The sequence below is a fragment of the Hippopotamus amphibius genome, chromosome 4 (assembly GCF_030028045.1).
Source record: "Hippopotamus amphibius kiboko isolate mHipAmp2 chromosome 4, mHipAmp2.hap2, whole genome shotgun sequence".
Classification (NCBI taxonomy): Eukaryota; Metazoa; Chordata; class Mammalia; order Artiodactyla; family Hippopotamidae; genus Hippopotamus; species Hippopotamus amphibius.
In genome coordinates this window covers 185,149,466-185,162,580 of record NC_080189.1, presented here as the reverse complement: position 1 = coordinate 185,162,580, position 13,115 = coordinate 185,149,466, and the positions used below count along the sequence as shown (strand labels likewise).

General features: G+C 47.6%; 1 protein-coding gene across 3 annotated transcripts in view; it reads right to left on the bottom strand.

Moving 5' to 3' along the window:
* The window catches only part of RCOR1 (REST corepressor 1), a 115,763-nt gene extending 108,448 nt beyond the window's left edge, over nucleotides 1–7,315 (bottom strand). For all 3 annotated transcript variants that reach the window (XR_009053093.1, XM_057730627.1, XM_057730628.1), the window contains exons 1-2: nucleotides 6,779–7,315; nucleotides 6,645–6,704 (exon numbers count right to left, since the gene is read on the bottom strand). Coding sequence is in view for 2 of the 3 variants with exons in the window: in XM_057730627.1 (XP_057586610.1) it covers nucleotides 6,645–6,704; nucleotides 6,779–7,067 (349 nt within the window). In the remaining variant the exon portion in view is untranslated. The remainder of the gene's footprint in view (nucleotides 1–6,644; nucleotides 6,705–6,778) is intronic.
* Between the last annotated feature and the right edge of the window lie 5,800 nt (nucleotides 7,316–13,115).

The window sequence follows — 13,115 nt, the reverse complement described above, 5'->3', positions numbered from 1 at the left end:
TGAAGGAAAGGAATTTTCTGTGCCTTAGTGGCAGTGCACTTGTCTGGAAAACACTAAAGCAAATGAATACACACAAATAATTCCATCCACAAAAAGATTCTGACAACAACAAAACATACTGCTTTTCATACGTAAGTATGTACTGAAGTACAAAAAACATGCATGGGCATTCTGACAGCCTTGAGAGGGTGCCACTCAGATCTTCCTTCAAGAGAGAAAGAGCTGAGAGGAGTGTAATTAGCTGACAGCCCCAGCTGCCCAGCACCTCTGGGGTCCACTGAAGCATTCATACCAATGCCAGGCCAATGACTGAACACAGCCCACATCCTAGAGTAGGCCCATTCCTGCCCAATGCACTCTAATGAACAATCTGTGCTCTGGCTGCACTGCAATCTTCGGCTCTTAGACCCAATCATCAATCATCCTTCCCTCCGTTTTCCTTCACAGGTGTCACACCTGCATCCATTCTGAAGGCTTTACCACCTAACCTTCTTCCTCTCCTATCGTCACAGGCATTTACCTCTATGAAACTCTTGCACATCTAATTCTACCTTGGCATCTGCTTCTCAGAGGATGTAAACTATCACAGCAATAATATAAATCAGCTTCCAATTAGTGAAGGCAGGAGTGGAAGAATTCGCCTCTACCTGCATCTGAAGCAAATATGTCCTAATATCAACAGTTTAGTCACAGGGGCAGGCATGTAATTGTAGATATTATTTTCTTTTCTATTTGAATGGGTTTTTAATAACTCTATCTCTACAATTCTATCCTACCTTACGACAGTTTTGCAAAGACATTCAAACCATCGAATCACTTCAATTTCAGAAACTTACCCCTTACTCCTGGTCCTAAAATCATGCACACACATTACTGTTCCCGATCGCTGCGCCAGTAACAGGACTCTAAAACAGTAAGGGTTTTAAGTTTGCTTCATAGGCCTCAAGTCTACCCAGAGACACTTTCGATGACTGAAGGACAAACACAAGTCACTCTTATCTCCGCAGGCCTTACTCCTCATCTAGAACACAGGAAGACTGGGCTGACTGGATAGTACTGTTTTCTCTCTCATTACTCTGAGGGAGGGAAAAGCCAGAAATTTCAAAGAATTGTGTCTACTGTGCAGTTTTTACTAAGATCCCCATCTTTAAAGAATTTGACTAATTTGAAAAAAAACAGGAGTTTTAGGGTTTACTGTCAACATTTCATTTAAATGACATTTTAATGTTATTTTAAATATCTGTCTCAAACACTTTAGTAAAACACTTTTTGTCACCTTAAACCATTCTATTTTTTAAATACTCTATTTTTTAAAAATCAATAACAGAAAACATAACTCAATCAGAAGATAGATATATGTATTAGTAAAACTTCCAGAACACAAAACAGAAGAAATTGTTAAATTACAACTATTATCCCTTATCATTTCTAGCATCACAAACATTTTCCATAATTGCTATTTAAAGCTGTAGGAATTAACTCAGTCCAAATCACTGAACCAGCATTCAATCCCCAATTCCTACCTTACTCAGATTTTTACTGAGCTGCTACAGAGATTCCCTCTACAAAAGGGATTTCCAGTTCTCTCTTTAAAATATAAATACAAACATAACACATGCTCCTTAGCAAAGATCGCTATTTTCCATTAAAGTAAGGGGACAAATAGAAGCCTTATTTCTTACTTTTGCATTATGCATGGAACCTGTAAAGAAAGGCGCAAAAGAAAGTGAGGGCTAAAATTACAAATTAATTACAACAATCTATATAGCAGAGAATAAAAATATAAAAAGTAAAATAAACTGTGGGACAATACAATAACTTGGATAGACTTTAATGTTTCATCTCCAGAGACTAAATTTCTTTCAACTAAATTGCCCCACAGAACTTTATAACACCAAGAAAAACAGCTTTTTAAGAGTAAGCCTTGGGGCTTCTTAGGTGGTGCAGTGGTTAAGAATCCGCCTGCCAATGCAGGGGATACGAGTTCGATCCCTGCCCCAAGAAGATCCCACATGCCTCAGAGCAACTAAGCCCGTGCACCACAACTACTGAGCCCATGTGCTGCAACTACTGAAGCCCACACGCCTAGAGCCCATGCTCCGCAACAAGAGAAGCCACGGCAATGAGAAGCCCGCACACCACAATGAAGAGTAGCCCCCACTCACCGCAACTAAAAAGAAAGCCCGCACACAGCAAAAAAGACCCAACACAGTCAATAAAATAAATAAATAAATAAATAAATAAATAAATAAATAAATAAATAAAAAGAGCAGACACTCCCTAACTCAGAACCCAGTTAATGTGTACTTCACTTTGGCCCAGGGATGAATTCAAGGTTTCTTTTGTACTCTCTAGAAATTTGATCTGAAGAAGTTTACCTATTCTCTCTGGGTTTCAGTGTACTTTTCTGCTATATAAATGTTTTGGACTCATTCTCTCTCTTCCAGGAAAGGGTATTTGCCTAAATTACAGCAGGTAATATGAAAGCAATCATCTTCAAATAGCTCAGCACACGATTCGCATTCAAATCTATGGCTTCATTACAATTCAGTCTTGCCTATGCAGTAAAGCAGGCAATGCAGGAACCACTACATGGCCACTGAAGTCCTGCAAACGATAATTAGAATGAGACAGCAGAAAACGTTTAGGTAGCACTTGCTGTGCGCCAGGCACTGCACCAGGCACTTTTCGTGTATTAGCTCAGTAATCTCTTCTCTTGAGGAAGCAGGTCCATTAACTCTACTGCACAGATGGAAGCAAAAATAAAGTAACTTGCCCAAGGCAACACACAGTTGTCAAGAGGCACTGCCAAGATCTGAACTTGGGTTTAACGACTCTCACAGCCCAAGCTCTCATAGTCTACACTCCATACTGCTTCTGAAAGAAGCCTGAAATTAAAAAGATGACTCTAACTGACATAATCATAGGCCACAAGTGATGAAAAGAATCCTAATTCATGATGGAGGAAACGGAGGCTCCTGAGATAAAATGATCAGCTTGCCCTTAAACCACCTCCTTAATCACAGAGCCAGGGCATTCAACCTCCAGCTTTAGGTGTCTCCTACTGCAACATATCACAAAGTGATCACTCACAGAATGTACCATCACCCTGACCTCTCACCTGGGTAAACACTGCCTCAAAGTATGTCTAGCATACTTTCACAAAGCATTCACCATACCTTATGAGTTTTTAGATATCTTTAAAATTGATTTTTACAATGAAACTAAAGCATAGTAAATAACGTGTTCAAAGAGGAACACAGAACCACCACTAAGAAGAAATGAAAAGCAGGTCAAGCCACCCTGTTTAGGAAAATTATTCCACATTAAAGCATAACACATTTTATTAATACAAGTCAACCCTGAAGTGACAGTTGAGCCAATGACAACCACAAATTTTCTAATCTGATTAAACATACTGGATTCAATGTTCCAAATACAGGTTGCATGTTTAAAGGGCCATTACCTCAAAAATATTTACCATTAATGTTTCCTCTTAATTTTACTATTAGAGAACTGTGACATTGAAAACCAACACGGGTAGAAGTTGACAATAATAACACATGCTTCAGAAAACAAAGAACTTGAGTCAACCTTAAAATCCCATCACTGTGTTCCTCTAGCTAGAAGCCAACAAAGAGAAAGAGCACCAAACAACCATCAAAGAAATACACAGGCTATAGCTTCCTCCTCTGCATGTTTATCGGTAAGATGATGGGGATATTTACATTTCTGTATAGAAACACACTACTGATTCCAAAATAAATTATGCTTTGCAAGTGTAGGAAATAACTAACCAGAGGTAGGATAGAATAAGCATTGTTCCCTTTGCTTTATTCTGTGATTACTAAATTCTAAAAGACACCAAAGAAAACTCAACATACGCTACAGCACTGAGTATCGAAAGACGGTCTGGACCCCACACCAGAACAAAGACTAAGTTAAAGATACGGAACTGCATTCTGGTCTTTGTTTTTAAATCTAACTAATAAAACTTGCTCCATCATTACAAACATAGATATTATTTTATCAAGTTCTGATCCAGTGATCCAGGTTAGGTCTTAATTAGATAATAAGAACTGAATCAGCATTTCAGGACGACACTGCTCTATCCACTTCATCCACTATTTGTGAGGGATGACAGAAATGCACCTTCCTTGGACTATACAGAGAATATCAGATGGATCAAGTTCCAACCATTTGCTTTTAAAGCTAAATAGGGTTAAGCTGGGATACTGTGGGTGAATAAAATCTGACTTAGAAAAACTGAAATCAACTTCTTCCACTCACACATCTTTACAGGGATAGTTTTTTTAAAAAAGCGGCTTCCTGAGTTTCACATTCACCAGTCTGTTCAAATTCTGGTAAAAATAAATAAGTAACTAAGTAAGTAAGTAAGTTAAGTAAATAAGCATTCAAAACTCAGGCAGGGAGTAAAAACAAAAAGCAGTAACAATCACAATCTCAATTCCATATTATTCCTAACCTGTACTCATTCAACGAAACTGTCTTAAGTCTACAGTTAAGTACACAGTTAAGTTTAAAAGACCTAAAATAATTTTTTTTGCCATGAAACAAAACTGGTGTATCATTTCTAGTCCAAAACGGAAGTCTCCCCTTCCCTTAGATTTTAAGTTAAATAAGAACACACCTAAAAATAAATAAATAAATCAGTAGGAAACAGTAAAGTCCTACAATTTCCAGCCATACCTAGGAATTTGTCCCACTGCTCAGACTGGCAAAACAGGGTTTTAAATTATTTCATACCAATTAGGTTCCTTTCAGATTAAAAAAAAACAAAACACAAAATAGCAAATGTTAATGCCAAGACCCAATCACCTAGCATTAAGACTATGCAGCAAAGCATTTACAGTGTTTTACTTTTTAGAATGGCAGGTCTCTAGCAAATTAACGCTTGCATCTACTCCTTCAAAACTGCAAGGACAGCTCAAAACATGATCCTATTACATGTACTGTTTCAAAAAGAATAGCTCCAAAGAAATCAGGCTCACTCCTAACAACGCAGAGCTAGACATCAATATCTAGAAGAATGTCAGAAATCTAATTCTTGCTGTTGCCTCCAATATGCCCTTTTCCTTAAGTCACATCCAACATATTTAATAAAGCTTTCAAAATGAATATAACCGAAATGTACCAAAAAACTGACCAACTTACTAAAACTAAAAGATTTGTACAAGTGTTTTGTTTTTGTTTTTGTTTTAATATGTGGGGACAAGCTTTGCTTTATGTTATGTGTATTAAAACAAAGATGGACTTGACCTACAAAATGAAGATAGGGTCAACTGTAACCAAAAAACAGTATGCTTCCCCTGGTGGCCAACCAAGGAATGGAGAAGGCATGCACAGAAGAGGAAAAGCCTGGTTTCGGAGTTCCACCCTGTCACTCTTATAAATGAGAAGTGACTACCAAAAAAGGAAGATGTGGGGGAAGGGGAAACTATCAAAAAGATTAACATAAGTGTAAAAGGAATATGAACCTGGGCATTAGACTACAGATACTTTAAGAGATTTGAATCATCAACAAACCAAAATGTAGAAGGCAAATACAGGAAAGGTCATTTATTTCCAGAGTGCCGAAGACCTCACTCAGGGATCCCCATGTATTTTCACTTCAAAGAACACCCAGAGTTTCACACCTTAGTAACAGCTTAAGAGCAATCGCCTTTTTCAAGGGCTAGATCCTTGCAATTTTCTGCAGTCTTGTTTCCAAGGAAAAGCATTTATGCATTTATTTTCTCAAATAAACTCGTGGTGTAACCTACATAGAGAACTGCCAGTTCTAAAGCCCTCCAACCAGGAGGACTGTTAACTCCAGTTTCACAAGGTTCTCTTTTGAATTTTACTTCTGAAATAAAACCCACGTCCTTTCAAACATTTCCCATGCCAACAATCTTTTAAAGATAGTGTTATACGGAGACAGGCTAGAATCTCACTGACGGATTCCTTTGTCTGATTGGATTTTTCTGGTACTTTAAATTTGCTTCCACACAGAAGAGCAGCAAGGGTAGCAAATGTTCCGAACTAGGAGGGTAGGGATTTCTTGGAGGTGGACCTCATTTGCTAGGCTAAAGCTTCTGCAGGTTCTAATCTTTCACAACCCCTTCCTTAAAAAAAAAAAAAAAAAAAAAAAGGAAATACTCACACATTTACAAATGGGTCCTAAAATCAAACTGCCACCCACGAGCCTCTCTTCCCCGGGCAGGCGCCCTCTGGGACGCACACTTCTTTTATGAACTGGCTGCGGGGGATCTCGGGTCGGGACGGGAGGGGAGTCGGGGGCAAGCAGGAGCCCAGGGGCCGGCAGGCGGGGGAAAGGGCATGTGGGGCGACCCTCCGCAGGGGGGCAGCGGGGCCGAGGACGTCCCAAGCCCGGGGCGCCCGCGGGACGCTCCCTCCCCGGCGCGGCTCTGCGGACCCGGGGACGCGGGAGCCCCCGGGCCAGGCGGCCAGGTGTGGCCGCGCGCCGCCGCCCCCCGCCCGGCCCCCCCGGGTCAGGCACGCCGGCGGGACGGGCTGGCGCGGGAGGCTCCCCGCGGACGGCAGGACCCGCACAAGCCGAGAAAGTTGTCGGAGGCCCGCCGCCCCCTCGGGTCGCCGGCCGGCCGGCCCGGGGCGCTACTCACCGGGGTCGAAGTCCGGCACCACCGCCTGGTACTGGGGTCCGACCCGCATGCCGCCGCCACCTGCGGGGAAGCAGAGAGGCGGTCAGCGGGCGAGCGGGCGGGCGGCGGGGGCGGCGCGGGCGGCTGCCACCTACCGTGCTCCTCGTCGCTGGACGAGCCCGAGCTGCCTTCCTCCCAGGAGTTGCTGCTGCTGTTGCCATTGGGCGCCGCCGCCGCCAAACTTTTATTCTGCCCGTTACTGGGGGCGGCGGCGGCCGAGGCGGAGGCGGCGGCGGCCGAGGAGGCGGCGGCGGCCGAGGAGGCGGCGGCGGCGGCCGAGGCGGCGGCCGAAGCGGCGGCGGCCGAGGCGGCCGCACTAGCCGCGTTGTTCCTCCCTCTCCGCTTCCCTGAGACCTCGGGGCCCTTCTCCACCATGGCCGGCATCGGCGGGGGCCTGGCCGGGCCGAAGCGGCGGGGGCCCGCGGCTCCTGAGGAGGGGGCGGCGGGCCGGGGGAGACGGCGCGGGCGGGCGCGGGGCCGGGCGCGCGCGGCAGGAGCCCGCGGGCGCGAGTCGGGGCTGGGGCAGCCCTGGCGGGCGGAGCGCCGAGCCGCTTCAGGCCCCCAGCGCCGAGCCGGGCGCAACTTTCGCTCTCACCGCCGCCCGCACTTCACTGGCACTAACTACTCCGGGAGCGGCGGGCGGGAGGGGGGCGGGGCCTGGGCGCGCTGGGGGGGAAGCCGCGCGCAGCCCAACCCGGCGCGAGGTGGCTCCGCCCCCCACGCGCTCCCATTGGCTCACGTGGGATCTGGACGGCGAGCGGCGGCCCGGTTGGCTCCGCGCGCCCGTCCGTCCGAGGGGCTGGGGCGGGAGAGCGGGGAGGGGGAGGCGCCGGGCTTCCGTTGGTCAGGTTCGGTTGACGCGTATCGCCCGCTGTACGTGGTTTGAGGTTTGCCATCTCTCTACGCCCCGTGATCCGTGTCTCTAGGCAATAGCGAGGAGGTAGCTGCCCTCCCCGCCCCCTCCTCCTGCCGCCCCCCCTTCACCTGCGCGCGCCCCCCGCCGCGGCCGCTGCCCCCACGTTCCCCGAAGGGCTCCACTGAGAATCCCGTCGGTTTCAAAAAGTAAAATACACGCGACACGAGAACAGAAATTGAACGCAAGGTTGGGACTACTTTCCCCCTAGCGCGGAGGACTACATCTCACAGTTTGAATGGGTTCCATACAAAGAGGGGAAACTAATTGGAAGAAACTAATTGCGCCCCCCACCTTTCCCGAGGGGTTTGGGGGTGTCTCGGTGCCGGGGGGAGCCCCGGTGCAGGGGACAGGGTTCCCAGGTGACAGTCTCCCCTGGAGTAGCAGGAAGCGATGTGGGAGCTCGCGGGGGTTAGTGGAGCTTTCTGCTAACCGGGTGGGGGGAGGTTGGAAGTCGCCGCAATTGCCCGAGTTTCGGGGCGCGCCGCGCCGACGAGGCCGGAGGGGAGGGTCCTGAGCGGCCCGTGCCCGGACGCAGAGTCGGGGTGCGGGGTCCCTGCCATCCCAAATGGCCGTTTGGAGAGCTGTGAAGTGGCCGGATTGTCCCGGGGGGAGGGGAGCACTTAAAACTGGGGAGGGGGACTTCGAGAAATGGGCTGGGGTCCAGGAAGGGTAAAGAGGAAGAGGCTATTTTCATCCCAAACCTTTGGTAGGGGAGGAGGGTCAACTTCCTCCGAGGCAAGAGCCACTTTTCCAGATCTGCTGCCTGCCCTGCCTCCCCCACTCCACCCGGGGCACCCGGTGAGGGAGAGCTCGACCCAGCCCGAAACATCCTTGCCCTGGAGAGTGACCGCCGGCCGACCCAGGGGCTGCTTTTATAGCTGGGCGGGGGCAGGGGGAATGGGAGCGTGTGTGACTCCTCCGGAGGGCTGTATCTGCCCCACCCCCACCGATCCCCCCCCCCCCCCAACAACGATCTCTTCGTACATAATCAGGATGCGAGAGGTCTATAAATAAAAAAAAAAAAATTCTTTTTTAATGCAGCGGATGGCTATTTTTCTTTTAAGTTACTTCAAACCTGAGCTTAATATGGGGACAGTTTACACCAGCTCTGGTTATAAATAGCTACAGGGAGAAATCTGGAGTTTTATGGTTTTAAAGCCTGAATAAATAAGAAGGATGTTCTCCTCCACGTTTTCTGCAGCATGAACTATCATTATTACCTCAGTGAAGTGACCACGTTCACTTCTGCCTCAATGGCCTGTAAGAAAAAGCTCTGGGAGCCCTCCCCATGGAGGAGACCTTCCCCTACCAAGTTCAGGATCGGAGCTCCTGGATTCCCCTTAAAAGGACACTGGTCTCCTTGGAGAGCCCAGGTAGTGCAGGTGTGTGCCCAACAGCTAGCCTGGGCAGGATGCAGACAGCAAAACCAAGGGTTAGGAACCAGAGATGTCATTGCCCAGGCTGAACCACCTGGCTGAGGGCAGTGACTCATCTGGAGGCGAGCACTGCGTGAGGAATGATGTTAAGAGCACTCTGCCCGGCTCGCTTAGTGTCTATGAAGTTATGCCACAAGACTCTGGAAAGATTAGCCTACAAGGGCACAAAGGTGATCTGAGTCATTTATTAGGGAAGCAGGGGTGGCACAGCACATGGGATCACCCGCCCCACCTACCAAACTCCCAGGCTGGAGGTACTTCCTGCCTGGGCTATGACAATGGGTGCATCACTGGACCTCCCAGCCATTCACTCTTTTCAACAAATTTTAGCACCTATCATGTGCCAGGCCCACTTCTAGTTTGACCCCAAAGCCACACAGATGCCATACTGGCCTTGAGCCTCTCTGCTTCCTTGCCTGTAAAACCCGGATGATAGTACCTACCTCCTGGCCCGGTGGATTTCTACAGATTCCATCTCTCCAGACCCTCTCCTTCCACCATAGGGAACCCCCCCAACCTGAAGGGAACCCCCTTTCCCGCCCCTGCCTATTTCTGTGGGTGGGGAAGGGTGGTCCACACACAGCCCTTCTGATTGGGAATTTATCTCAAACTTCAAGCTGGCACTTCATAGAGTCAGCAGCCCTGCCATGTTTTCCAGTGACACTCTCTCCCACCCTCTGAGACTAAGAGTTCACACCTTCTCTCCTCTCCTTACACCTCCCACAGCCCCTTCTGCCCTCACTCCCAGCCAATGACCTCACCTCATTCTTCTGTGGGAAAAACTGAATCTATCAGATGGGATCTCTCTGATCTTCCGGTCCCCAAACTGACACGTCTACCTGCCTGGCACCCACCTCCCCCTCAGGCTCTCCCACCCCAATCTTGATCTCAGGCACCCACCTCCTCTGCCCTCCCCTTGCTGCTCCCCTTCACCATCAGCCTCTCTCTTTCCCCTTGGCTAGCATTTTCCAGAAAGAAAAGGGGGAAGGGGGGACTCTCCCTTGCTCCCAAGCCCACATCTGCCTCCTTATTTCTCTACTCCCCCCACAGAAAACTCCAAAGACTTGTCCATACGCGCCTTCTCCACTGCCTCCCTTCCCAGTCTCTCCTCACCCCACCCCAGCAGGGCTGTGTCCCTACTCTTAACTATTTCTAAGGTCACCCACAAACTCCCAGCGGCCCAATCCTGGTCACTTCCTGGAACACTGCACTTCTCAGCGGCACCTGAGCTCGCCACACCTCCCTGGGGAAATCCCCTCATTCCTCTGGACCTTGGTTCTCCTCCTACCCCTTTGCAGCTTCCACCCTCTCCTTCCAACCCGTAGTTGTTGGGGTTCCTCCTGGGCCCCCTTCTCTGTGCCTGATGCACAGTAGGGAGTGAGAAATACTGATAGGGAACACAGGCTGCTGGGGGTGCACAGAGCAGGAGCCAGTCGCAGGGGGCTGACAGTTCCCGGCACAGGTGAGGTCTGACCTAGACAACATGAAACATGCCCTAGGACGGGGCCCTTTGGTTTTGTCAGCCCAGCACCTCCCACGAGGCAGCCCATTCGCAGCACCTTCCTCCAAGTGGTTGGCTTGGGGCTTCCCCATCTCTGACCAGCACGTGACTCAGGGCGAGCCAATCAGAGCATCCCAGACCTCTGGCTGCTGTGATTGGCTCTGCAAGGGCACATGACCTAACCAGGCCAATCCAGGCTCTTTCCACAACTTTTTCCTGAAACTCTCAGGAAGGAAGTGACATCTCTCTCTGAAACCAGGACCTAAAGATATAAAGTCTAGAACCATGAAGGCAGGGCCAGGGCTAGGGCAGGCGGGGCAGGCCCCCCGGGGCTGGAAGCTGGAGGAGGCGCTTGCACTCCAGGGGTTCGCTTGCGCACCGCATGCCAGGCCCTGTACCAGGGAGGCCTTCTTACCCCACCAATCTACACGAAGAGGCCGGCTGAGTCCTGATAGGATCTTTTGACTTCTCCCTATTGCCTACACCCCGTAAGCCAGGCCTGAAACCCTGGCTTTTTAAATAGAGCAATTGGAGTTTCTGTTACAACTCAAAGAATCCAGAGTGATACAAATAATTAGGCATTAACCCCAGTGCAGAACAAGAGAAAGGATATGCTGGCAGAGAAACAGCACCTCCTGTCTCCTGTGAAAGGCTGAAACGTAACAGCTAATATCTTCAGGCTGTAACTGTGCCTGGCTCTGCTCTCCGTGTGGAAATCGTCCACTCTTTTAATCCACCCAGTAAGCCCAGCGGGTGAACACAGCTGTGACTGGCTCACTCGGGCCTTGTAGGTAAGGAAACTGAAGCACTTAGAGGTGAAGTCATCTGCCTGAACCATGAGACCGCGCTCGCGGACAGGGCTCAGCCACAGAGCCATGCAGCCACGTGCCTCCCCAGAGGCCTGGGAAGGCTGGAAGCACAAGGGATGAGGATGTGGGCGAAACGCCTTGTCTGATTCTACACATAGTGTTTAGAATTCTTATTGCTGTGTTTTGTTGTTGTTGTTGTTTCTTTGTTTTAGTTTTAGTATTATTGTTAGATGACTTGTTAGAAAATTCTGCTAGGCAAGGAATAGCTTCCCCAAAGCTGGAGCCAGGCAGAAGGCAGAGTGTGGGCTGGGCTGTGGAATGGCAGGAAAACAGCCAGAAGCCAGTTCTGGGAGGCTTCATTCACCCAGGAGGCTATTCAGAAACTGAAACTTGGGCGGGAATTTTAGCCATCCTAGGAGTTCTTAACCTGCAATCTGTGGATAGAGTTCAGGGATACCATGTACCTGAGAGGGTAGTTACAGGTTTATTTAAATGAACCTTTAACCGAAATCTAGAATTTTCTTCAATTAGGAATGTAGGCGATGTTAGCAACGGCTGGGACTCTGTCACCCATAGAAATCATCATAGTGTCTCATCACATTACATGTTGGAGAGATCTCAGCACAGTGTGTACACGCATCTCGAAAAGCACAGAAAATAGTAGACCTGCTGCCAGATCGTGTTACTTAATGTGCTAATAACCCAGGAAAAAACTCAAAATGGATGGTATACCCAAGTGTAAGAGCTAAAACTATAAAACTCTTAGGAGAAAACACATGAGTAAATCTTCACTTCGCAAGGTGTGGCCTTGAGTTAGGCAAAGTCTTCTTAAATACAATTCCAACAGCATAAAGAACAAAAGGAAAAAATGGATAAATTGGACTTTATCAAAATTTAAATTTTTTGGTGGTTTTTTTGTTGTTGGGTTTTGTGTGTGTGTGTGTGTGTGTGTGTTTGTAAATGATACCATCAGTAAAGTTAAAAACATTCCACACAATGGGAGACAATATTTGCAAATCATCCCTGGTAAAGAGCATGTAAAGAATTCTCACAACTCAATAATGAAAGATGAATAAACCAATTTTAAAATAAGTAAAGTATCTGAATAAACATTTCTCTGAAGAAGGTATATAAATTACCAAAAAGCACAGGAAAATCCGTCCAACATTAGCCACCAGGGAAATGAAAATCAAAACTGCAATGAGATACCACTAGCTATCCTAGCCCCCTAGGATGGCTATAATAAAAAAGAGTGGTAATAACAAGTATTGGGGAGGATGTGGAAACGTTGAAACCCTCATACACTGCTGGTGTGAAATGATGCAGCTGCTTTGAAAAACAGTCTGGCAGTTCCTCAAAAAGTTAAACAGAGAGTTACTGTATGACCCAGCAATCCCACATTTAGATATATAACCAAAAGAATGGAAACATATGCTCCCCCCCAAAAAAAGAAGAAAAAAAAAAAAAACATATGCCATATGAAAACTTGTGGTGTTATTCACAACAGCCAAAAAGTGGAAACAATGTCCGTCAATTGATGAATGGATAAACAAAATGTGGTCTATCCATAAGGCAATATTTTTTAACTTTATTTTTTAATTAATTTATTTTTTTAGCCATGCCGCAGCTTGCAGGATCTTAGTTCCCCAACCAGGGATGAAACCCGTGCCCCCTGCAGTTGGAAGCCTGGAGTCCTATCCACTGGACAGCCAGGGAATTGCCCCATAAGGTGGATTTTTTTTTTTAATATTTATTTATTTGGGTATGCTG